The 25,000-nt window shown below is 49.2% G+C and overlaps 2 protein-coding genes and 1 long non-coding RNA gene across 3 annotated transcripts in view; 1 reads left to right on the top strand and 2 right to left on the bottom strand.

The window, feature by feature from the left end:
• LOC142601160 (uncharacterized) overlaps nucleotides 1-473 on the top strand; it is a 132,741-nt gene extending 132,268 nt beyond the window's left edge. The window contains exon 3 of the long non-coding RNA XR_012834791.1: nucleotides 330-473. This is a non-coding gene — a long non-coding RNA (uncharacterized LOC142601160). The remainder of the gene's footprint in view (nucleotides 1-329) is intronic.
• Nucleotides 474-7,014: 6,541 nt separating this feature from the next.
• LOC142601225 (T-cell activation Rho GTPase-activating protein-like) lies at nucleotides 7,015-9,886 on the bottom strand (the record flags this gene model as incomplete). The annotated part of the gene is made up of 9 exons (XM_075750016.1): nucleotides 7,015-7,061; nucleotides 7,199-7,369; nucleotides 7,456-7,547; nucleotides 8,015-8,163; nucleotides 8,461-8,578; nucleotides 8,761-8,956; nucleotides 9,124-9,233; nucleotides 9,318-9,479; nucleotides 9,674-9,886. Coding segments are annotated over 9 exons (1,236 nt in total), but the record flags the coding sequence as incomplete, so codon positions are not given.
• The window catches only part of LOC142601226 (uncharacterized), a 409,261-nt gene continuing 394,139 nt past the window's right edge, over nucleotides 9,879-25,000 (bottom strand). Inside the window, exons 2-6 of the mRNA XM_075750017.1 lie at nucleotides 11,081-11,122; nucleotides 10,845-10,929; nucleotides 10,676-10,729; nucleotides 10,276-10,342; nucleotides 9,879-10,194 (exon numbers count right to left, since the gene is read on the bottom strand). Coding sequence (XP_075606132.1) covers nucleotides 9,890-10,194; nucleotides 10,276-10,342; nucleotides 10,676-10,729; nucleotides 10,845-10,929; nucleotides 11,081-11,122 — 553 coding nt within the window. The 3' untranslated portion in view covers nucleotides 9,879-9,889. The remainder of the gene's footprint in view (nucleotides 10,195-10,275; nucleotides 10,343-10,675; nucleotides 10,730-10,844; nucleotides 10,930-11,080; nucleotides 11,123-25,000) is intronic.

Consider the following 25,000-nt stretch of genomic DNA (forward strand, 5'->3'; position numbering starts at 1 on the left):
GCCATTGCAGGAAAGAATTTTAATCTTCTGCATTTTTTTTAACCATAACTGGTTACCTTGCAATAACTCATACAGCACTGTATGCTCTCCACTCTGATGCTGCTTGACAATAATGTGCTGCAGAAGAAAGCTGATTGAGTTCAAGTGAAATCTATCCCAAGGAAAGAGTATCCAGAGCAGCTGGTTTCATTTATATATTTTATTTCTGAAACTCATGAACGTTCCAGTGAGAGATGGTATAATTGATTTAAATCAAATTATGAAACACTATACTTTTTATTCTAAAATGCACTTTTCTGGCGTTCAATTCTGTAATGTATTACTTGCAGGTAATGCAGGGTGAGGCTGAAGAGGCTGAAAAATACTCCTTTCCATCATGTAGTCCATTGCTGCATGTTCTTGCCTTGGAGCTGGAGCCGAGGTTGCTGTTTGTAACAGAATCATCGTATTGTTAAGGAATCGAGTCTCCATGGCTTCAGGTGAGGCACAAAACCATATTCCTTCAATTTCTTGGTGATAGGAGTCCTGCTGATTTTTGGAGGAGCATCTTGGTTCCCTGTTTTTTTCCAGCTGAAATTAGAGGCACATAGAGCAAATAAATGGGAAGGAAAACAGAGGGTTTTTTAGAGAGGGATAATGCTGGGCATTCATTGCAGCACAGGTTAATCTGCATGTTAAGAGGTTTGAAATTTTCAGAGCGGTTAATTGTTCCCTCAATTGGCTAAGTGTTTGCTGAAGGAGAAAACCTCACAAGTGTGTTACAAGCTTGTTAGAGTGTTTGTTTTCCCTAATAACTTCTGAACTGGCCAATTTAAACCAGATTTTATGGAGGTAATGAAGTTCCTGTAAGTTTTCTGAAAACTTTTGGCTGAGCAGAAAGGAGAGAGAACAACTGGTGCCACCAGTAAGGGAAAGGCTACAGCTGGAGCTCAGCTGGTCCCTCCTTAGGTTTGGCCACCCAACCTGGCTGGCTGGGAAAGACATGTCTAGGTGACGTGCACATGAGCAGCTCCCATCTAGTGCCAGCGTGTACTTGCCTATGCAGGGGGCCTGAAGCAGGGTGCGAGGATCTGTGAGGGTGTGGGACGTGTGTGCGGAGGAAATGTGTCTTTCATAAGCAGCACAACTAAGGAACAACTTAACACACCGGGTGTGAACTTTACATAAATGACAATGAGGTGATACACGCAAGAGATCTCTCTAACCTCACCATTTCCACTGACTTGTGTGAAGTAGCTGCTGGAAGATGTCTAGATGACGTGTGCCCTGACCTCACTGCACCATGCTGCTGTACACGACTGCACCGGAATCACCTATGACTTGTGCCCTTGGTTAAGATGTAGTACAGTAGATCAGGAGGTGATATTGCAGCCTGAGTAGCTATTGTACCCAGAAGGATGTCGCTTCATTAGGCCATGAATATTACTAGCTTTGAGGAGCTAGTCATTATGAAACACCCTGAGAACAGATTTGTATTTATTTACTGGCAGCCACTCAACTTGAATGTGGACGTCTGAGTAGTGTGAAGTTTCAGAACTGCTGGTGCTTTTCCGTGGGGTCCAAGTGCTGGCCGGTGTATGTATACGTGGCAAGGCATGGTCCTACGTTTTCTGCTTGTGTCTGGTTGGGCATTAGCTCATTTGCAACTGTGTTGCTCGGATAGGCTGGTGAGTGAGCGGGAGATCCCAAAAGGGAGTGCTCAGCTTTGAAAAACGTTTTGATAAAAGCTCTTAAAGCAAATGCTTTGTGCACTGGACTACGCAAAGCTTGATGTGGGATGAAGGACTCTTCAGCGATTCTCCTCTGTTTTTATTTTCCATTCCAGTAACAACTTTTCTTCCAGGCTATGTACACTGTGGGCCAAACTTATGTTTCACAGGTGTTTAGTTGAAATGTATTTGGGAACTACACTGGGAACTTTTCTTTAGTCTCCTAAGAGGAGTCCCTAGCAGTGCCAGTGTAGCCTTCATGGCCCCTCTAGATGATGCTGGAAAAAACATGTCTCTTGGGCAAGAGAGTTCTGAGCTCCTATCACTCATTAATCCATGCTTATTTTGGGGGACCTTCCAAATAGGTTTCTTGGTGATCACCAGTGGCATTAGGTATACCTATCTGTTTTGGAATAGATTAAGAGACTTGCTTTAAAAAAGGTCTCTGGAAGGATATGAATAATCCTTTCTGATCACTACTTATGCCATCAGTAGCTGGATTTGAACTTGTTTCTAGTTTAATATCTGATTACCAATACTCACAAGGTCAGCAAAGTGGCGTCATAAATGAATTATAAAATGTATCACACCAGTGGTTTAAAATACAAGCCCACAGCACAGTTCAGTTAGTTGATGGGCCATCTCAATTTATTTCAGCTATTAAAAACTCATGCACACAGCCACTTTAAGTACTGATGCCATCAAATGTGGTCAACACAGACAGTTCAGCCTGCAAAAGTGAGCCAGAAAAGGCATTAAAATGCTTAGTCTATGACATACTTCCTTATTTTTGTCGTTTTGACATTTATGTGTTGTATCATTGAGGCTTTTGAGAAAGAAGACCCAGTTCCTGAAGCAAACTTAACTGAGATCTTCAGTTTATAATGCCGCAGCCGTCTGTTTTGCATTTAATTCAGATTGACCACCTGCATGCTGTTAACCTCTGGAAGGTTACTGTGATCACAGTTGTTGTTGTTAGTTGTTTAAAAGTTTTGTAGCTCAAGGAAAATATTAGTAACCGGTTACTTAACCTACACTGTTTACTGATCTCATTGAACTTGCAGATGTGGCTTTGCTGGCCAGTGAAAACTGGGAGTCATCTGGTGCCAGTAATCGCTTGCACTTATTTTTCAGATGGCAATAGATTGAGCAATTAAGATTTTTATTTTTTTTTAATAAATATGCTCTTTGTCTGTTGGCTATTTGTCTTAAATTTCAAAATCCAAAATGTAACTTAGTGGATGTGGAAGGTAGCTCTAAATGAGCCAAACTTTCAGAGGCATGCTTGAGTTCTGAATGCTGCTGATTACACATGCAAACTCCCAGAGGTGCATGTGAAAACGTACAAGAATTGCAGATGCAATTTAAGTGAATAAGACAGATGCGTTCATATTAACATTCTCTGACCAGGAGTATTTAAATTGCTGTCATGAAGCGTTTTACTAACTGAAAGCATTCAAAAATTAGGAATTACTTCTTCAAAAGCACCAGGGTTTTTTTAAATATGCATTATTTTTTTTAACCTTTGGAGTTCACTCAGTTGAGAATTTTCTGCTTTCCTTTAGAGCAAAGAATAGAAATTCACTTGCTTTAAAAGTCTCACGTATGCGTTTGATTCTAAGAGGGGGAGCTTTACAGTGAATGCACTCAAAAGCGGTGAGGGTTGGCAACGCATCTGTGCTTAATCCATGACATTCTTGTGAGGTGGGCCATCTACTTGCTTCTCAAGTCTTAAAAACTAACACCTGTAGAAAACTGATTCCTTTTCCAGAACTCAACACTTTTGCAGAAGCAGGAATATGACCAACCTTCACTCCTGTGTAACAGCCACAGAGCTGCTCTTGTTGTCAACACCCACCTGGGCCTGCAAGCAGAGATCCTACCCTTACCTCTAATGAGCAAAATGTCAGGAGTTGGTGACTCTTAAACTGTGAGTTCAGAGGCATCCTTCTCAGAAGAGCTTAGCACACAGATGATGCAGTGGATGTTCTCCAAATAGATGACAAGTACCACCTAACCTTTCAATTTGAGGATGCCCTGATGGCATGGGTTATTGGAAAAGTCTTTTCAGGTAGGGCTGATCTAGGGTAGGAGACAAGGAGGGAATGTTATTCCCCCATGCAAAAAATCTTGAATTTTCAATAACAAATCAAAGGCCAAAAGTGTTTTGGTCTAAAATAATGAAATTGATCTGGAGCAAGAATACATGTTGTCTGATGTACCTGGGTGTATCTGGCACCCTGGTTGTCCCTGACCAGGGTGCATTGGGCCAACTGCTCGGACTTCAGGCTGTGGGGATATGTGACATTCAGCCAAGGAGTGCTGCAGCAGCATGTGAGGGTGTCTTTTAGAAAGGGTATTTAATTTACAGCTGAAACGTAGGAGCACTCAATGTCAGCACCTTCTTCAAAGAGACTATGTAGCTGAAACCCAAATTTTCCATCAAAAAGCCATGGAGTAAAACTTTCTGCCAATACACTCTTAACCTCTCTACTGCTTTACTGGGTTTTTGTTTGTCTGTGTGGGTGTCTGTGGGGACACTCAGGCATGTGGATTCAAATGAGCTGTTCAAATAGATTAAACAACTTTAAACCCCTCTGTGGTCTTTGGAAGTGAATTAGATTAAAGTGAATTAGGGCTATTTTAATTCTGAATGAGTGAGTCCACATGGGCTTAATATAGTTGTATATAGAAACCCACATTAAAATCACATCCTTAGTTAACTCAGATTGTTTCCTGTGTAGACGAACCTATCCTGTCTCTCTATTTAGCAGTGCATACGGAGCTTGCTTCCCGCGTAACGTGCTATCGACAAGCAAAGAAGCTAAATCAAAAATGATACCGTTTTTGTGCTGGTATAAATGGTTACACAAACAATAGGTCAGTAATGCATCTGGCCCATGACGTGTCCAGAGAAAGAAGCTGGGCCTGAATAGCTTTTAGCTATCATCATTGAAATCAACAACACTTGCCAGAAGAAAGCCTTCAGCATTAATTCCGTAAGCTATAAATTATTACAGGGGTCTGATTCCTTGGAATGAAAAGCAATAGATAGATGGCAGAGAAATATTATTAATGGATAGTTTACCACATTCCTAACTGCACTGACTTCATGAGAATACTTTATATTACTATCTGGAATAGCAATAGTAGGGATTTATTAAAATGACTGAGTACTCATTGTTAGCTAGAATACCATGCTATATTGGAAACATAAAGTATTCTGCATCAAAGCATGTAATCTACATTTTTCCTTTTCATCCTTAATTTGATTATGAACTATTACTATGCTTTGCCATAAAATAGGAAAGTTGTACATTTTGATGGTTTCTCAAATGCTGATTTTACTTTCTGCACAAATACTTCGTATCTTTTCAGCATAATTATTTAGCAGCCATTTCGGGCTAATTATTGTCATTAACAATATGAGTCCTATGAGGGAATATCAATTAAAATATGCACAGCTGAACTTTCAAATGAGTAAATAATTTAGTTTTTGAAAATGACTGGAAACAGCAGGGTAACAGTCAAAAGGGGAACAATTATTTTAATGCTTATTTGACAAATGAGTAATTTTTACAGCAAATTAGTTTCTTATCATAGCACCCCTACTGGTAACAAGAGAGAAACTGTGAACATGAGTTTTAAAAATAAAAGCTGCTAAGTTATGCATGCAAAGTTAAGGAAATCATTTGTATGAAGAAAAGGTGATTATGATACACATTGTTAGCTGAAGAATGTTTCCATGGGAATCTAATTAGGGATATAAATCACACAAAATTATATGTGTATATATAGGGCTGGATACATTAAAGTGATATGCACATTTATGCATCAATTTTGTTCCTCTTTGTCGAAGTATTGAAGATAGGCCTTCGTTGCCCTTTCTTCTTGACCCTACTAAACAGTTAGAGTAATTGAAAGTTAATAATTTGGTGGAATTGCTTAAAAATAACAACAGCAAGAAAAATTAAGAAATGAAGTATGGAATGTCAGGTTCAAATATATGAAGTTTATTCCTTTGCATAACAAAAGAGAATGTAAAAACCTTGCAAGGTGGGCGAGTGTTATCCCTGGTTTGGGGGAAGTTTTAATGTATGCCTTTTTAGTTATGCTGTCCTGGGTTATTTATGCAGTTATTCAACAAAACAGGAAAAATTGGGAGGGGCAGGGAGAAAGTAGTAAGAGAAAGTGCATAGAAACTGTTTAGAAGTAAGAGAAAGTGTGTAGTTGTGGTGGACACCAGGTACCCACCAAAGCCGCTCCATCACTCCCCTCCTCAGCTGGGCAGGGGAGAGAAAATATAACAAAAGGCTTATGGGTTGAGATGAGGACAGGGAGAGATCACTCACCAATTATCGTTGTGGGCAAAACAGACTCAACTCAGGAAAATTAATTTGATTTATTACCAATCAAATCAGAGTAATGAGAAAACCAAATAAAGAAATAAAAATCTTAAAACACCTTCCCCCACCCCTCCCTTCTTCTCAGGCTCAATGTCACTCCCAATTTCTCTCCCTCCTCCCTCGCAGCAGCAGAGGGGGATGGGGGTTGTGGTCGGTTCATCACCTGTTGTCTCTGCTGCTCCTTCCTCCTCAGGGGGAGGACTCCTCACACTCTGCCCCTGCTCCAGTGTGGGGTCCCTCCCACAGGGTGCAGACCTTCTGGAAGAGACTGCTCCAGCGTGGGTCCCCCACGGGCTGCAAGTGGAATCTCTACACCCCCTCATCCTTCCTCCATGGGCTGCAGGGGGACAGCCTGCCTCACCATGGTCTTCTCCACGGGCTGCAGGGGGATCTCTGCTCCGGCGCCTGGAGCACCTCCTCCCCCTCCTTCTGCACCGACCTTGGTGTCTGCAGAGTTTCTCACATCTCCTCACTCCTCTCTCTGGCTGCAAAAGCTCCCGCTAGGGTTTTTTTCCCCTTCTTAACTATGTTATCCCAGAGGCGCTACCACCGTCGCTGATGGGCTCGGCCTTGGCCGGCGGCGGGTCCGTCTTAGAGCTGGCCGGCATTGGCTCTATCGGACGTGGGAGAAGCTTCTAGCAGCTTCTCACAGAAGCCACTGCTGTAGGCCCCCCGCCGCCAAAACCTTGCCACGCAAACCCGTTACAGTTTCCCTCCTAAAGCGCCTCCACGCAGCCCTGATGCCTGCTGCAAAGGGCTGCCTGCTGGGACAAGGGACGATCCCAAACTCCTCCCTGACAATTCACCCCCAGACCACAGCTCCCCACTCCAGAATGTGCTATGGCAGGAGGCACAGTCCGAAGAGAGAAAAGATCCTTTTATTTGTGGACATCAGCTGCGGGGCCCAGGACTCACAGTGCTTCAGCCAGGGAAAATGAATCGGCACCTGCAAGGACAGAGTCGGAAAGCTCCCATAAAGGCAGAAGGGCAGGACGAGGCAGGGCTTTGTTCCCCTCTCCTGGGGGAACAGCCTTCACGAGGAACCGTTCGTGGCAAAGATGGGCGGCAGAGCCTGGTACACACCTGGGCCTCCTGGCCTCCTGCACCCTCCTGCCTCTTCTCTTTGGTCCAGCCCCAGAAACTTCTTCCCTCTTCCTCCACTTCTTTTCCACGCGGCTTTCACTCTCCTCCCCCCAGGCCTGTTTCCTCTTTCGCCCTCTTCTTTTTCCCTTGGCCTGGGGAGAGCCTGCAAGCCTTTCCATCCCACAGAGGTATCAGTGAGGGAGAGCCACCATCCGCTGGAGTCCCTTCCCATTGGAACCACAGCCAGCTCAGTTTACCTTCTTTCCCCTGAAAGGCTCGCCAGTTCTTCGGGGCGCCCCGCGGAGTCTGCCGCGCTCTCGGGGGTGCTCGGAGGCAAAGCCGGAGGTGCCTACAACAGAAATGTCGGAGGTAGCAGGTGCCAAGAGATGACCTGGAGCCGTAAGCAGCTCCTGGACAAATTGCTACCTCAGCTCTGCAGAGGAGAGCCCTTTGGCTGGTTTGCATCCGCCGCGGTCCGCACAGCACCCCCCCCCCCGCCCGCCCCCTCCAGAGAGACTCGATGAAGCTCTGCTAGGAAGCAGGACCTGGGCAAAAGCCCTCAGCAGTTGGCGGCTGCTCCCCTCTGCCCTTCCGACGGTGTTTTGTGGGCATTTGGTTTGCTGGAGCACACGCCCAGTGCCCTTGAGAAACAAGCGTGCCAGTTTTCCTTACCACGGCCCATCCCGGGCGCCGGAGGAATCACCCAAACCCGCAGCAGCTCTGCTGCCAGGCGGAGGCACAGCAGCCACTTGGCCTCTCCAGAAACTCCCCTCCCACACCAGAGACGCTGTCACAGGCTTTGGGGACCTGACCTACCTCTCCCGCGTCAGACCCCACCACCGTATCTCCCCCGGCTTCTCGGAGGACACCGAGCTCTAGAGAGGGGGGTGTGTGTGGCAAGGCTTCTGCCTGACGCTCGGGCTCTGCACTGACCGCAGGGACGCTTTGTTCTGCCAAATGTGGGCCTCGAAAGGAAAAGCACATGCAGCACGGTGAGGGACTTCTGGGAAGGAGAAACCAGCTCCGGCCAAAGCCCTATGCCACTGCTGGGCTCAGCCCTCGGCTGCCCTGTCTGCCAGCTTCGGCTCACCTTGCCGAGCAAAACAAAGCGCTCGTGCCCCGAGAGGCAGCGGCCCAAGAGAGGCCAGGGGACAAGTGGGGCTCCGAGGGCGACGCTCGCTGCCCAGCCCCGCCAGAAACGACGCCGAGGGTTCTGGCATCCCGAGCCCCAGGCTGTGACAAGCCTCGGTCCCTCCGCTTACCTTGGGAGCTCTGCCTGGGGGCTGGCGACTCCTCGGCTGCTGGACGGGAAAGCTCAGCGGTGTCCTCCCCAAAGAGTTCCCTGGAGTTCTCCACCAGGAACTCCACCAGCACCTTCACCTGCACACATCAAAGCCTTGCTCTCAAGCCAGCTGCCGGAAAACGGGGCCGAGCAAGCGGCCTTTCCCACTCGCGACCCTCGCTCCAGGCCGGAGGCAGCCAGAGACCTCTGAGCAGCCAAGCTCAGAGGGTGGGCCGGGCCGGGCCGGGAAGGCTGCAGCCAGCAGGGCCATACAGCGTACCTTCTGGGTCGCCTCCAGCATGGCCTCCAGCGGGAGCAGGTCCTCGTGCGGTGGGCTCAGCAGGCTGGGCCCCATGCAGACGGCCAGGTTGCTGGGGCTCATCCTGCTGGTGCCTGCGCTGTGGCCGATGTGCCGGAGGAGGGAGAGCAGCCGCTTCAGGAGGAGGACGTTGGCCGCGGGCAGCTTCTCGGCCACTCTGAGGGAACAGGAACGCAAGGTTCATGGAGCAGATGTTGCCCACAGCCGTCCCCCAGGCTCGCGCGAGGCAGGTGGGAGGCGGCGGCTGTGTCGCGCAGCTCTCCAGGTGCTCTCGGCCAGCGCTCGGGGCTCCTGCTCAACACGCAGGCTGCTGCCCACGCTTACCCTTTCAGCTCTGCCATCTTCTCCTCCTTGCTGGTCCTCCGCATGGCGGCCATCCAGTCCTCGTAGAGCTTGTTGACGAGGAGCTTGGAGGGGATGCTTCGCAGGAAGTCCTGCAAGGCCCAGGCCTCCAGCTGAGCCTTTGGACACTCCAGGCCAGCCAGGAGCTCCTCCGGCGGCAGCTCCCAAGCGCTCACCTTCAAGAGGACGGCCAGCAGCAGCGCCGGCTGCCTTCCCAGCTCCACCTCTGCGCCGTGGTCCAGGGCCTCCCGCAGCTCCTGAAGCTCTGTCCCGCTGGCAGCGCAGCGGAATATCCCCTCCGTCGATGGCCCTTCCTGCTGCAGGACAGCCAGCAGCTCCTGCAGGAGAGGCAGGAGGACGCTTGCTTGCCCGCGGAGCTGCCTTCCAACAGCGCTGGCCAGAGCGCTGCCCCAGACCTGGCTCCTTGTTGGGGGTGAAGTGCCCAGGCCCTCGTCCCCGCAGCTCCCAGGGACACCCACAGCCTCTACGGAGCAGCTGGAGGGCTGGGGACCCCCTGTCCAGGCTGCCTTACCTGGATGGGCCGGGGCAGCGTGCCCTCCTCCCCGCAGACGGCTGCCAGGGGCTGGCCAAACAGCGCCCTGCTGCAGCCGCAGCCCGCCTGCCCTGGCGCCTGGGCAGCGGCCGGGCTGCGCCGCAGAGCAAAGGGCCAGGGCAGCCGTGTCCTCCTCCTCTTCCCGCTGCTGCTGCTGCTCCCTCCTGCTGCAAAGGAAAAGAGAGCCCGAGCCCCTCAATGGAGACCGCCAGGCCAGCGCTCCCGGAGCCTGCCCTGCCCTGCCCTGCCCTGCCCTGCAGCGCGGTGCTGAGCGGTGCGGCAGGAGGGGCAGGGAGCCAGCGGCCGGAACCGCGGCTCTGGCTGGGAGGCTTCCGAGAGCCGGCGTGCCACCGGGACAGCCCGGCCCAGCCCTCGCCCTGCCAAGCCCCGGGCAGCAGCAGCAGCAGAGGCTCCTTGTCCCCGCAGAACCACGTCCAGCGGCCGCTGCCCAGCGGGTGTCCTGGCTCCTCCCGCTGACGTCCTCCCTTGGGCTACCGCACCTGCATGGCGACACTCAAGGGACAAGTGAGCACAGCTCAGCCGGTCGCTTGCAGGAGCTGGCCTTGCTTTCCCATACTCACCTGCTGAGCGGCAGTGTGCCCCCGCGTCGCTGGACGGGACCGGCGCCAGCCCTTGCTTGGGATCAGCCTGCAAGAAGCAGGCTGTGCTTAGAGGGCAGCCCCACAGCAGAAAGGGCCACCGGCCAGCTGCCCCCCGGCACCAGCAGCCCACACGTGGTGGAGCCGGGACCCTCCGCTCTCCCTGGCTCTTTGCCCCGCGCGGCAGGTTTCTCTCCCAGCGCCAACAGCCAGGACGTGCCGGCGTTCCTGGGGGCTCCCCAAGCCTCTCCGCTCCCTGAGTGGCACCGCGGCACCCTCCCTCCCTCCCTCCCTCCCTCCAGCGCTCTGTCCCGCACGAGCTCGCTCCGCTCGCCGCACATGGCGGCACAGCCAGAGGCGGCCAAAAGGCCGCCGCTCTCACCTCGGCCTGGCCCTCCAGCAGCCTCTCCAGGCTCGTGGCGCTGAATGTCCTCCCCTGGCCAAGCGAGAAAGAGGGCAAGGAGCTGAGCAGCCGTGCCTCTGCTGCTCGGCAGCTGCAGGACCAGCGCTCGGGGACAGAGCCCAGGAGCCCAGGCCAGAGAGACACTCACGGCACGGCGGCGCCTCAGCTCCTGCTCCAGGACTTGGAGCGATGGGAGACGGGTCACTTGCGCTCTCGTGGCTCCTTCGGGTGTCCTGTGCCACAAGAAGGGACAGGGAGAGAGCCAGCTGAGCCCCAAGACGCCTCTTCTCTCTTGTTGGGGGGTGCCGCGGGGGCACCTCTCCCCAGCTGGGGAGCTGTCTTCCCCTGTCGGGCTGCGCCTGGAGCATCCCTCCCCTGGCTCACCCCAGCAGTGTGTCCAGCCACAGCTCCTTCAGCGCCCGGGAGCTGCAGACAGAGAGCAGGAGAAAGAGCGTCAGGCCCCGCTGCCCCCCAGCCCGTGGGCAGAGGCGGGCGCCGGCACAGCCCTGCCCCGTGGGCAAGGAGACGGACGAAGGGCAGCAGGGCGAAGCCCCGTGGAGCGCAACTCGCCCGAAAGTGGCAATGCAGGAGCCGCTGGGCCAGACGAAGACGAGGGAGCTCCTGTCCACGCCGCTGCCTTCCTGCTCCTCCTCTTCTTCCTCCCCCGCCGCCTCCTTCCCGCCGCTCAGCACCCACAGCTGCTCCAGGGCCAGGCGCAGCTGTGGGCGCACGCTGGTGCCACCTCTGCGGAGAGCAGAGGAAGGCAGGGAGCTGCCTGGAGGTGGCCTCCTCGGGCTCCCCAACCTGCCCTTGGCACGGACGTGGATCGATGCGTCCAGCACCAAGGGCCCGGGGCCGGGGCCCGGGTGTCCCCGCAGTGGTCCCAGGGCCAGGGATGGGGCAAAGGCAGCGGGACTCTGAGGCTCTTACTGCAACTTGGCCACCACCAGCTCCTCTTGGAGGAGGAGAAGGCGCCTCGTGCTCCTCTTGCGGCCCTGGCTCAGCCGCACGTCTGCACTCAGCACTGCCTCGGCCTGGCTGAGAGCCTTCCTGCAGAGCAGAGAGTGGCGGGCATGAGAAAGGCGGCTGCTGCTGCTGCGGGGCCCGGCCGTGCCCGCGTGTCCCCGAGCCACCCGGGGAGCCTACCTGGAGCCGCAGCAGCAGTTGGCCTGGCCCATCGCGCCCGGGACAGGAGGCTCCTCGCCGGGCACCAAGGACTTGCACCAGCCAGCGACGGCGAGGATGGGAAGCGGGCTGCCGGTGCCGGTGCTAGTGGCTGCTCGGCCAGAGCCTGCCTCCTCCCAGCGCTGCTGCGTGCCAGCACAGCTCCGTGCTGCTGTCTGTGCGGGCTGTTGGCTCCAACTGACCAACGGCGGGAGCCCAACGGAAAGTGGGCGGAGCCCTGGGGGGGCACGGGGCTGGGGGTTCTCTCCAGGATGCCCATGGCTGCCTTGGCCCAGGGAGCCCAGAGCAGGGCACAGCCCGGGGCAAGGACCACCTGCCTCCACCTGCTGGCACTGCCCCTTGCCTCGCGGCTCACCGCTCCTCCCTGGCCTCCGACTCCACTCGGTGCCACCGGCCACCACCCCCGCCCTGGGGCCGGCCGCTCGTCCGCTTTCCCGGCCACCGCGCTGCTCCTCGGCCCATGGGCTCTTTGCTTTCTTCCGGTCCTCAGGCGCATCTCCCTTGCGGAGGGGCCTCGCAAGGCCACCTGCCAGCTCCCTCGGCACTTGAGGGTGCACCCCGTGGGGGCCCGACGGGGACGTCTTCTGCCTCTCCGCTTTGCTCAAGTCTTCTCTAATCTCGTCCTCTGACAGCTCATCCCGCCGGAGCCTCTTGCACGGAGGGCACCTCTTCTTTGCTCCAGCCTTTCCCCCGCCGGGTAGGTCTCCAGGGCCTGGGATGTCTCGCTAGGACCGTTCATGCCCCAGGACGACTGGCAGAACCTAGACCAGCCTGAAGTGCTGCCGTAGCCCAGCGAAGGCCGGCAGTGTTTAAAGGGGGAGCAGCAGAAGTCCTGAAATGTGACCGTATGATGAGCTGCATCAGGACATTTCTTCCCAGGAGCTGCTACGGGGCTATGCTTTGCATCGATGCTGCAAAGAGCCTTGAGAACCCAGGGGTGTGTTGGCTATTGCTGAGCAACTTTCCGTAGAGCTTCTCAAAGCACTCAGTAGCACCCACCCTGTCCAGCAGACCGTGCCAAGCAACAGGAGGAAGCTTCTTCTGGACTGAGCAGTGTCGTGGCCTGCTTGGATCTCTCACATTGGCAGGACAACGTACTCCATAAATTCAACTCTAGCCTAGGAGTTCATAAAACACACACAGAAGAATGGCAAACAAGGGCTACATCCACTTTGGACAGAGCAGTCTAACGTGTGGATTCACTCCTTCGCCCATTCCTTCATTAGGTTTCAAAGTTACAAGTTCTCTCATTCACGCCTGTAAACTGTAACTCAGAACTTGCAACATGTGCACTTACAAGCAAAAGGGCTGCCGAGCTGCCGGTGATAACGCTGCCAAACACATACCGGTGCGGGCGTCCCCTGCATCACACCCCGGGGATGCACCAAAGCCTCGGCAGCCCGGCTGCTGCTGGAGCCGCTTCCAAAGCTTTTTGGGTGAGCTGAGGCATTCAGAGCGCCCAGCGTGGAAGTTCATCTCTGCCCTTGCCGTGAGCAAAGCGGGTCTGAGGAAACTGCCCGACAATCAGCGCTCAGGGAGGATGGCTGCAGGGGACGGCGGCTGCGTAGGGACCTCGAGCCCTTCCTGGCCATCGTGCCCTGCCTACGTCCTGCCCTTGCGCTCCCCTCCCGGCGCTCCTCCCGGGAGATACTCCAAGCTCCAGAGGACAAGGTCCTGGGCAAGCTGCTCTAGGGGAGCCTGCCTGAGCAGATGTTGGACGCAAGGACCTCCACAGGTCCTTTCCAAGCTCCACCCTCCCCTCTGGGACTCTCTGCTTGGGCTTCTGTGGTGGGTTTCTTTTGTGGCTGACCCACCAAAGCTGCTCAATCGCCCCCCTCCTCAACTGGACAGGGCAGAGAAAATGTAGCGAGAGGCTCGTGGGTGGAGATAAGGACAGGGAGAGATCAGTCGCTAATTACCGTCACGGGCAAAACTGACTCCACTTGGGAAAAAAAGTCATCTCATTTATTATCAAGCAAAACAGAGTAGAGCAAAGAGAAATAAACCCAAACCTTCAAACAGCTCCTCCCACCCCTCCCTCCTTCCCGGGCTTAACTTTGCTCCCGATTTCTCTCCCTCCTCCCCCGCAGTGGCAGAGGGGGACGGGGAATGGGGGTTGTGGTCAGTTCATCACACCTTGTCTCTGCCGCTCCTTCCTCCTCAGGGGGAGGACTCCTCGCACTCTGCCCCTGCTCCAGCGTGGCTCCCTCCCACGGGGTGCAGACCTTCAGGAGCAAACTGCTCCAGCGTGAGGTCCCCCATGGGGTCACAAGTCCTGCCAGCAAACCTGCTCTGGCGTGGGCTCCTCTCTCCACGGGGCCACAGGTCCTGCCAGGAGCAGGCTCCAGCGCGGGCTTCCCACGGGGTCACAGCCTCCTGTGGGTGCGTCCACCTGCTCCGGCGTGGGGTCCTCCATGGGCTGCAGGTGGAATCTCTGCTCCGGCACCTGGAGCACCTCCGAGCCCTCCTTCTGCACTGACCTTGGTGTCTGCAGGGCTGTTCCTCTCACATCTCCTCACTCATCTCTCTGGCTGCAATTGCTCCTGGTGGGTTTTTTCCCCCTTCTTAACTATGTTATCCCAGAGGCACTACCACCATCTCTGATGGGCTCAGCCTTGGCCAGCATCTTAGAGCTGGCCGGCATTGGCTCTATCAGACACAGGGGAAGCTTCTAGCATCCTCTCGCAGAAGTCTCCCCTGTAGCCCCCCTGCTACCAAAACCTTGCCATGCAAACCCAATACAATAGTGAAGGTGTTTGCTGTTTTGGGAGCACTGAGAAGATTTTTCAAGGCCTTTAGGAGTTAAAACAGAAGAGAAATTTCAGCAAAGGTGTCTTTTGTGTTTCTCATATTCTCATGCTCTTTTTCATTTCTGATTTTTGTGTTCAGCCTGATTACTGCCTGAAGTCAGCACCAGTACTGCTGATGGTTTCCCACAGCTATGATTTGGAATAAGTAGGTAGTTTATAGAGAAAGTGATCACCGACGGCAATTCAGAATTTCTGTTTGGTCTCGGTGATTTTTGGATCCATCTATGGAGTGCCACATTGCACCGAGTACTACGGAATTGCACCGAGTACTACTGAGAATTGTGCTCAAGAAACTTTCAGTGAAGGTGAACAAACTTTAATGATACTGGGGCCTGTTGGGTTAGGGAGTGACTGTTACCATCAAGTATTTTGCAGCCCATCTTTTCTGCTCCAGTCATGATTTGGGACTTGACTCTAACTTGCTAGGACCAAACCTTTCTTTTCCACGTCACCTCTGTGCAATAAAGGGAATTGCAGTATACCCAGTGTAGTCACAGGCCTTCTGATGACATCCACAACTGAGTGTGTAATTAGGGGAAGAGATTTAGTGGTTTCCCCTTTGAAAAGCTGCTACAATTGCAATGTTGCTCTGAGAGAGGTATTTCCTCACTGGGGTGTATCTTCCATATCTTTTTTTTAAGTGATGTAATAAGACAGAGAGGAAGAACAATATAAGATGTTGAGACACATATCGTATGTTAGAGCTAGGACAGGGCTGTTGAAGGCTGGAACTGAGGAATGGCTATAAGCCAAAGAACAGCCTGTCTGATCTGTTTTTAAGGAATGTTTCTGGGTTTTGTGTAAACATTTATTTTGCAGTAAGACCTATTTAAGACCGTTTCACCTTTTTTTGTTTGCCCACTTTACCACAACACTGTCTCCCATCCCACCTCAAGCCAGCACAGTTTCTCCCTGAAATCTCACAGTACAGAAATTCCATAGGAAAATAGAATGATGTCATTTCAGTCGGACCATAATTTTCCAGCTGTTGGAAGAAGGCATGTTGTGGTGTTTATTTCGCTACTTATAAAGATTTGTGGCAAAGAGGGAAATATTTTACTTCCAAGATCATTGTTCAAGTAATTGAAGCTGCTCATCTGGAGCTTTGTGCCGTAGCTGGGGGAAGCAGAAAGGACGACAGGGGAGAGAGATTGTACGCATGGTGTGTAGGTAACTGCATGTATGGAGCCTCAGAGGAATGAAGGGATTTTTTTTTCAGCATTGTTTTTATGGTGAGAAGGAAAGAGGCATGGAATGGGCAGACTTTCAGCATAGCTGTGCCAGTGTGAACCTTCGCTATCTCCATTACAGGCTTTGCATTTGATGAGGCTTCGTGTGGATCAAGCAAGCTCTCGCCTTGGCTGTGTCTCAGATTGCCTCTTGTATCTTGCATGGACAAGGCTTTGTCCTGAGCTGCTGGCTCTGCCATAAACCAGAGCTCTGTAGGTGGTGGAAATTGCTTATTGTAACATTGGTCAACGTGGACTTGAAAACCTCTTGGCAGAGATTTCCAGAGTCAGAAGCTTACATCCTGCTGAAAATGAAGATCCTTGGAGGTTGCTTCAAAAAAGTCCTGAGCCCTGGATTATCTCCTCTGTTAGAGTGGCAAAGCTGCATCATGCTGTATTACTGGCCCAATTTTTCCTCATGCTTTACAACAGCCCTTGTGTCTTGTAGTCTAGAGACGTGTCTTCTCATCTTTGGAGGTGACCAGGTGTCCTCAGGCAAAGGAGGAAGAGGAAGGGGGCAGATATCTGAGAGACCTCATGTACTTTGATCTCCTCATTTCACATTAGGTTTTAAGTAGCGTAGTGGAAAGCGGGGTAGCTCTGACAGGTGAAATCTTTTGCGTCAGGCGCTCTCAGTACTTCAGTCAGGAAACGTTAGCCAAGCTCGCCCTCCAGTTCATCTGAGCGCTCCAGAAGGGCTGGATGCAATAACGAACAAAAGGCTTTTGGATGCTGCTGTTGCTCATTTTTTCACTGTGTGGGTCCATTAAAGCATTGCTGCCTTTTGGGAACTCAGCTGGAAGAAGAAAACAGGCCTGGAAAAAATAACTGCATTATGTGAGACCACTGGCTACTGCTGGAATTGTGTCAGTTTGTAACACGTTAGGCAGGTTCCCTGTGCATCCGCTGCAAAGCTGCTGCTGACAGGACTTGAGCCCTAGCAGTGCAAGCAGCCAACAGCAGCAAGAAAAAAAAGCTTTGGGCTCTCATATCCTGTGTGATCCTAGAGGCTGTGGGTAGTGTAACTCGGTAGGAGAGAATGAAACTGTTAAAATGTTCCCTTGATGCACCCTGCAGCTTGTAACGGCAATCATGGGATCAAACGAGTGATTTCTTAGAGGGAGGGAAGATGTGTAGGTGAGTGATAGGCAAAATAGCTGCAGGTTTGATATTTCATTATGGTCAATTCCACATAATTTAACTTCACTCTTTTCCCTTCTCTGTCACGCTTGGCACCGCTCTTTCCACTCAAAATGCCAGTTTAAGAGAACAAAAGTAGTCCAGCATAGAAATGTATGCTAGCTGGACACACGGTAGCTATCCCTCCCAAGCTATTGAAGCATGTACAGAAGCAGAGCTGAAGTTTGTCATCATTGATTGGGTCCAGAAATTAAAACAACCCCTTGAACTTGACGCATAAATACAGTCTCTTCAGCTTTTAACCCTGCTCCCCATTACCTCATCATATTTTACCATGAAGGAAACATATACTATAATGTATTCTTTGTCACATATGGTCCACACCCTTATGTAAACTGCATTTTCAGTCCTCTTCCCATGCGGACGCATTACCCAATAGGCATTCCTCAGACACGCCAGTTAATGCTTTACTGCTTAGCAAATCTATTGGATTAACACAATTACAGTAAAAAGCTCAGGACAAAATAAATATTCCCCAAAGAACCGTTAGGAGGATTTTGCCATTTCTTGGTTAGTAAGAGATGATCCCTCAACAGACTGGCCCTGTTTTCGTTTCTCTTATTTCATCTGTCCCAACGGAGCAAGAAAAATACATCAGTGTATAGGCAACAGAAGAATGAGCAGCCTAGTATTATCTGTACTTTTTGATTCAGTCTGCAGGGAAAGCTGAGAGTCAGGGGAAGAATCAGGGAACTTTGTGTTCAGCCAACTTCCAAAGCCTTTGGTGTCTGGCCAAATTTGCAAAACTTAATTGTACGTTTGCATTGTGTGTTGCAATACCTTGGAGATTTGCAAAGTGGTTCTCGTATGTCCCTTTTGGGTGCTTGGCTACTCCAAACATTTTCATTAAATGAATGTACAGCTTTTATGCTCACTGTACAATGTCCAGCATCCCCACACTCACTGCCATGGTGGTCCCTTACCTGTCTAGTAGTCCAAAGGGAGACATGGAGGGAGGCTGAATTGCTCCCTTGGTCAGCCCAGAGCTGCCCTGGGGCACGTTTTCCCCTGTGGTGCTGGTATAAGCTCCTGCTTACCCAGCAAGAAGGTAGCAGAAGTAGGCAAGAGCTGGTCATATGTGCCCCAGTGTTCTCTTCCAAAGTGCCCTGAGGCAACTTTAGCCATTTATCTTGAGTTTTTTGTTGTTAGTATTTTCCTCTGAATCTTGTTGTGGTGGAATGGTAACGCTGCTTTTTCCTTACAGAGATACCACTGGTGGCTTTTTTTTTTTTTTTTTTCCTACTGCTCTAACTTTTTGGTCCAGTTTGAGTCATTCAAGCTTGGAAATCTCCAGTGAGTTTTGATCTGAATGTGACCGGGTTGATCTGTGCTACTGCCAGTACTTCTTTGGGGGAGAGGGGGAGAGAGAAAAAGAAAAAAATAAGGCAAGCATTGAATTTATGGCACTCCAGATGTCAGGGAAATGAACATAAAAGTGCAGATGCCTTATAGTCAGGCAGACTGTTCAAATGTATGCAAATGGGTGACAAGTTTATGTGAATACGGGTGAAAAAAAATGCTTAAATAATGCTGTTCTTATTGCTGTGAGTCTTGGGCATTGAGTTTGGTGGAAGTCATGATTGTGATGACCCAAAGAAGGCCAAGGCCCTGGTAAACATGGCCAGCTGGGTAGGCTTTGATTGGTCTTAATGTTCTTGGACATACCATTAAAGTAACATAAATTCATACCTTCTAAGTTATGGGGCCTATTGATCAAGCTTTTCCTTGCACAGCAGTATTTAGATTATTCTGCAAATCATCTTCATGGCTAGCTGTGAGAGTTGACTACAGTGTCTTCAGTTAGGGTAGCGTAAATGTATGGGATTTAAGTGAGAGCAGATGTACTTATGCGTACATTTCACATATGAGCTTCTCGATTGTTTGGGGGTAACAAAACAATTCTTTCTGTCAAATGTGCTTCCAACTTGTGAATTAATTATATCTGCCTCCCTGCAAACTGTTTAGGAGCAGCTGGTCTTCCTGGCATCTTTATTAGCATGCAAAGAAGCTTCTCCAAAGCATGAAATGCCAAAAGGAAAAGCCTCTGGCTAAGTCCTACCATGGATACTCAGAATCGAGTGGTGTCTGCAGCCAGGTGAAGGAAAGAGCCGACAGTGGTCAGTCTGAGGCATCTCTGCGTGTGATCTTGATTTGCTATCTATCCCTTTCTGCTGTTGGATTAAAAACAACTTAAAATTATAGTCATAAGCAGCCATAAGGTTAAGGAAAACTGATACAGTCTGTGTAATCTGCTGCTAAACAGCTTGTGTGGGTCTGTGTCCAAACCCCATGTCTTTAAATAATGTTTCAAGCTGACTAGCTTTTCTGGATCCCTTTGCTTAAAATGCACGAGGGATTTTTGGATGGCAACTGCCATTAATGTTACTAAGCATTGCTTGGGTATGTTCTTTGTTCATGCATGAAGGAAAAGACCTGCCATATACGTGGTCCCATGATGCAATACTAGAACCTTTTAAAAAGTTATTAAACAGGTAGTAAAATTCCTTTACAAAATACACTTCGATTTGTACAATTTTTAGAAATGGTCAAGAACAAAACCACATCCTTACCCTCATTAAACCCCCAAACAAATCCACAGCAAAAAAAAAAAAGAAATAAAGCCTTAACTTACAATAGCTGGGTTTTACTATACAGGAAAGGTGAGAAAAATAATACAAGTTATACAGCACACTTCTTACAAATACCAGCTTATATGAGCTAACACTGGCAGTTAACATCTTAGATTTTTCTCAGCAATAAGCTACATCTGCAGAACTTATGGGTTGGGTTTTATAAAGTTCACAATTCAAAAATGTCTCTGTGCTAAAGGGCTTTGGCTCTCTCTAGCTCAGGGCAAATTTTATATGCTACAGTCTGTAACCATCTTTGTTTCTAGAGAAGTATATGCATGGATCATGGATTAAAACGTTTTACTGTGTGCCATGTGGGTTTTATTATCTGAATAGATCATATCCTAAACAGGTCAACTACCTCTGATTTAAATGCATGGAGAATGGGAAACAGCGTTTCTTCATGCAGTGGGTTTATCGTGTGATACTGCAGCTATACTTCACTCCCAGCCACTATCCGAAAGGGAGAGCAGGATACAGAGTATCTGAAGTCAACGTCAAAACTAATTCCACTTTATTCCAATAGATGCAAGGGTTGGTATAAAGAAATAAATCTCAGCAGCCATTGTGATGATGAGAACTTGGTGCATTCTCAGCTGGTCACAAACCTCTGAGTCTCTGAAGGTGTTACAAATAGAAATGGGCTGAGCATATCTGAAATAGCTGGAATAACGGTAGATGTGGAGAATTTGCTGGCTTGTAAGCAGCTTGGGAGCCTATTCTCCTCCAGACACATCAGTTTACCAGAGTTATTTGAATGGAACCAGATCAGATTAAATTAGTAAATCAGGAGAAAAGTAGAGAAGTGACAGGTTGGAATCAATGAGGGCTCAGCCTCCCCTGACAGGCTGTGGTCTGCATTTTAGGCATTTCAATATAGATGTACTGAAGCATCTAGGCAGTATCTAGATAACGTTCAGATTTACCTTTGCTGGACTCAGCTGCTTGTATGCATGTGTGTATTTCTGCGTGAGAGTGTGTGTGTATCATGCACATCAGTGATGGTAAGGGAAGATGTTACATTCCTTCATATCTAAGTGAAGGCATTATATATGGCATTATAACGGAGGTAGATGTAGTGGTGTTCTTGTTTCTTCTCCTTGCAAGATCATCTTCTTGATGAAAACCTGTCTCTCCACCAGGAACCATGGTAGAGACCAGTGAGGGTATGGGAGACGCTTGGTATAAGTGCACCCAAGAAATAGAAGGTGAGACATTCCTAGCCTCTCCACGTACCTCTGCAGACGCTAATGTGTGCTTGTGATTGTGTACAATGGGAAGCACGAAAAGTATGAGCTATTCAGAAACCAGAGGAGACACAACAGAAGAATAAGTAGGTATAATACCTGTGGATGGAAACAGTTGTCTGAATGGGACAAAGAAAGAAGGGGTAGTGTTACTACTACATATTTGTTGTCACGATTAGCTGCTATTAAATACGTTTCAGTGTTGCATTATTGTTTTCAGTGAGACCAAACTGACTATTATATAGCCGTGCAACAGTTTCCCAAGGGAAATGGGGGGAAGCTATTTACTGATTTGCTTAAACCTCTGTTGAACAAAGCAGTGGAAAATACTCTGTAGGAAATAATCATCCACTGGCAGGAGGTTGGAAGAGGTTACATAACAGTGATCATATTTCTGTACAATGAATGATTCTGTTTATATAATATTCATTTCTGGTCATGTGCCCTAGGCTTTGCTTATTTTTGTCTCATCCCAAGATAATGTAACAGATAAATTCAACTTACCAATTTTGGCCACGCTTTGTAGAAAACAGTTAAACATTTATTGTCTAAATTCATGCATATGACTATCCCAATGCCCACAAAGACTTGCTTCTCGTGAAGGTATATGTCTCGTTCTGCACTGAATTTCTAACAGACTGTAGTATCTATCTTTATAAAGGGGGAAGGGAGGGTCTTGTGAGTTATGCACCAGTCAGTCTAACCTTGATATCTCAAAAGATACTAGAACAAATTATTAAGCAGTGAGTGTGTAACCACCATCCAGATAATAAGGTGATAAAAAAGAGTCAACACATATTTGTCAAGAACAAATCATGTTAAACCAATCTAATTTCCTTCCTTCACAGGGAAACTGGCTTAGTGGATAAGGCAAAAGTGGTAAATGTGATACATCTTGACTGAAGCCAGGCTTTTGACATTATATGCTCATATGTAAACTGCAGAAATGTGGCTTGAGTATGAGGGGAGGGCCTGATTCTTTGAAAACCTATGCTGAGAAAGTAGTTAGCAGCGGTGCCCTTCTAAAATGAGAACTCATTTTTGCTCTCAGAAGAGGCTTAATTGTGGACCTGGTTAAGGTCCAGTCAATATTTTCATTACTGACTTGAAACATGGAACAGGAAGTGGATGTGTAAAATTTAAGGAGGGCACTAGGCTGAGAGGGTACAGAAGTGCTTTAGAAGACAGGATTCGAAGAACAAATGAACATGATACGTTGGGAAAAAAGTTACCAGCGTGACAGCACTCAGATTATAAAACTGCAAAGTAGTACGCGTCTCATAATCTGTAACCACACAGTGACTTGGCAGCAGGAGAAAAGATGGAGTTTTAGTGCCTGGCAAGTGGAATGGGAATAAAAGATGCGATAATTGCATTAAAAGAGCAACTCCTAGTATGCAGCGTGTGAGCAAAGCTGTTGTCTGCAAGGCATCTCTGTTGAGTGCCGAGAAGTCAGAAGGTGGATTTTTGGGTCTGGTTTTTGACTTGTTTTGAAAGTGATGCAGAAAAATGGGATGTAATCCAGAAAAATGACCCAAATAATTCAAGACTTAGAAAATATGATCTGTGCTGAAAGATTGACAGATTTGTGTGTGTTTGTCTAGAAAAGATATGTCTGAGGGAGGATATAAGTCTTCTAGGCAAGTGTTGTTAGAAAGAGGATGCAGATCTATCAGTCAGCATGTCTGTTGAGCGTAGGATCAGAAGTACTATATTTTCACAGATGCTTACTAGAAGGCTCTCTGTAAAAACCAAACTGAACTCAGATTTAGCAGATTAGTGCTTTACTTGCTCAGGCAGGTGAAAAGTGTATCATCACACACCTACCCCTCAACAGTGCTAGTGACCCTGATCTGTGCTAGTTGCTCTCGCTCCCCAGATCGCCATCGTATCTCAATTTAATATCTAAAGGTGCAGTGTATCCGTAGGTTTACATTCCGATGTCAGTGTTTTCAAAGGGGTGGAGTTATCTAAGGTGTGGATTAGAGATGTGAAAATAAATTCAGAGATTGACTTCACTGGTAGCAAAGCAAGGCTTTTGGTTGTTTAGAAACCATCTATCTGTATAGGATTGTTAATCACTGGAATAGGTTAGCCAGGGATGTTGAAGACTCTCTTCTGAAGGTTTAAAGAAGTTTGACAGACATCTGTCATGGCTGGAATTAAACTTGATACTGCTTCTGGGTAAGAAGATAGGCTGGATGCCCTCTTAAGATTCCTTTTATTCTGACATCTGTACGATTTCTGTGACATAATATTTTGCAACAATATAATATATTTTATATTGCTGCAAAAAAGCACAGAACTGACATAATCCAGGCAGTTTTGCTTTATGATGAGAGATGAAAATATAAGTATGAATTCATAAAAGTCTCAGGAAAATAAATGCCTGATCTGACTTTAAATATAAATGAACACAGAAAGAATGATATGCTGAATAATGATCCTGCAAAACAAAACTAGCTCACTTCCTCAATACTAGCTATCACAGGGCATTGATTATCTATCATGTCTAGTTTGTGTGATAACATAAGAATTTAAATTGTAGCCTCACCCAAAACAAACACAGATGCATTTTCTCTAGGTGTTAATCTCCCAAAGGCCCACAGTCTTGTAATGTAAACAGACCTCTGAGCTCCAGCCTGGTTAGCTCTGTATCAAATAAACTATATTAATATCCTGGGTCAAAATTTCCTTCAGGCAGCCTGAGGGCAGCAGCCGGCCAAATGCACGTGCACTGACACCTTTCCAGGGACGAGCCTCTCAGAGCTGGGCCCTTGATTTACGACTTGTATGTTTTCTATTTGTAAGAACTGTAGTGTTTATTTGACACACAAGGCTTCTGATAACTCTGCTGTTGCTAAATCTCATCCTGCTTCTGCCGGGAATGCTTGCCCTGCCCCAAAGCCAAGGGGGAAATGAAGTGGAAGGTTGCAAAGGAAACAAACTGCGCTCCTTAAAACATTGCTCTGAGAACAGGCTCTTGAGCCTTGGGGACTGAGAGAGATCTCTGCCCTGTCAAAGAAGGGAGAGCTGGAGTTAGTCCTGCTATTGCTTCTGTGGGCTTTTATGGTAAGTGAGGGCAGCAAGCTCTGCTGTACCTCCATCCTCAGCTGGTGGCTTCCCCAGCCGCTCGAGGCACCTGCTGATTTCAGCTCCCGCTCTTCGCATCCTCTCCGTAATGGAGAAGCTCAACCCAGCGGTGATGAACTTAATACACCATGGGTGGGAGACCGTTTTTTCTCCTGATTCACTACTGTGTAGCTTCTGGCTCTTAAATTGGAGTATGTGGTTCCTAAATTAGCGATGTAGGGTGATCTGCTCCAGACCCCCTCCAGCTCTTTCAGGAAAGCTCCTTTTGTTGCTGACACACAGGCTGTAGGAATTAGCTCGGGTGCTGTTGAAGCCTATTTTGGAACGGTAATACTGTAGCTGTATTCTTGCACCCTTGCCAGCCTCTGCTTTTTGCCTTGTTTGTGCTACGAGTGGCCTCGGAAGACAGAAAGGCAGAGGGCAGTCTTCGTCTTCTCTGCACAAGGCCTGGGAGCTCCCTCTGCTCCACCCTGGCTGTTAATACGTGGCACACATCCACAGAAAACAATAGCTACACAAGAGATGGCTGCGTCCCATGGGTGGCCTTTCAGGAGCAGGGAGATTTTGAAAGAAAAATGCTGCTGTGCCCAACTTCCCTTGTGTACATGCTGCTACCAGAAGCTTCCCTTATGAATCCCTTTTCTTCAGAGCCGAAGCCAAATCCTGCTGCAGTCCATAACCAGAGGAGCATCCTGCTGACTTCTACAAGAGACTTGTCTGAGGGTGGCACAAAATGGCTCCCAAACAGCAAATCATTTTAGCTCTCCTCTTGTGAATACTGTGGGCTCCTCTGCTAATCTAGAATATGCCCCCTGTGCCTGAGCTGGCCGGGGCTGGTTAACCCTTTGCACTCTGCTAATCCTGGAGGTGGTTTGTTTGTCTGTGGCCACGGTGGAAAGACGGCGTGGGT

The sequence above is a fragment of the Balearica regulorum genome, chromosome 3 (genome assembly GCF_011004875.1).
Source record: "Balearica regulorum gibbericeps isolate bBalReg1 chromosome 3, bBalReg1.pri, whole genome shotgun sequence".
NCBI lineage: Eukaryota > Metazoa > Chordata > Aves > Gruiformes > Gruidae > Balearica > Balearica regulorum.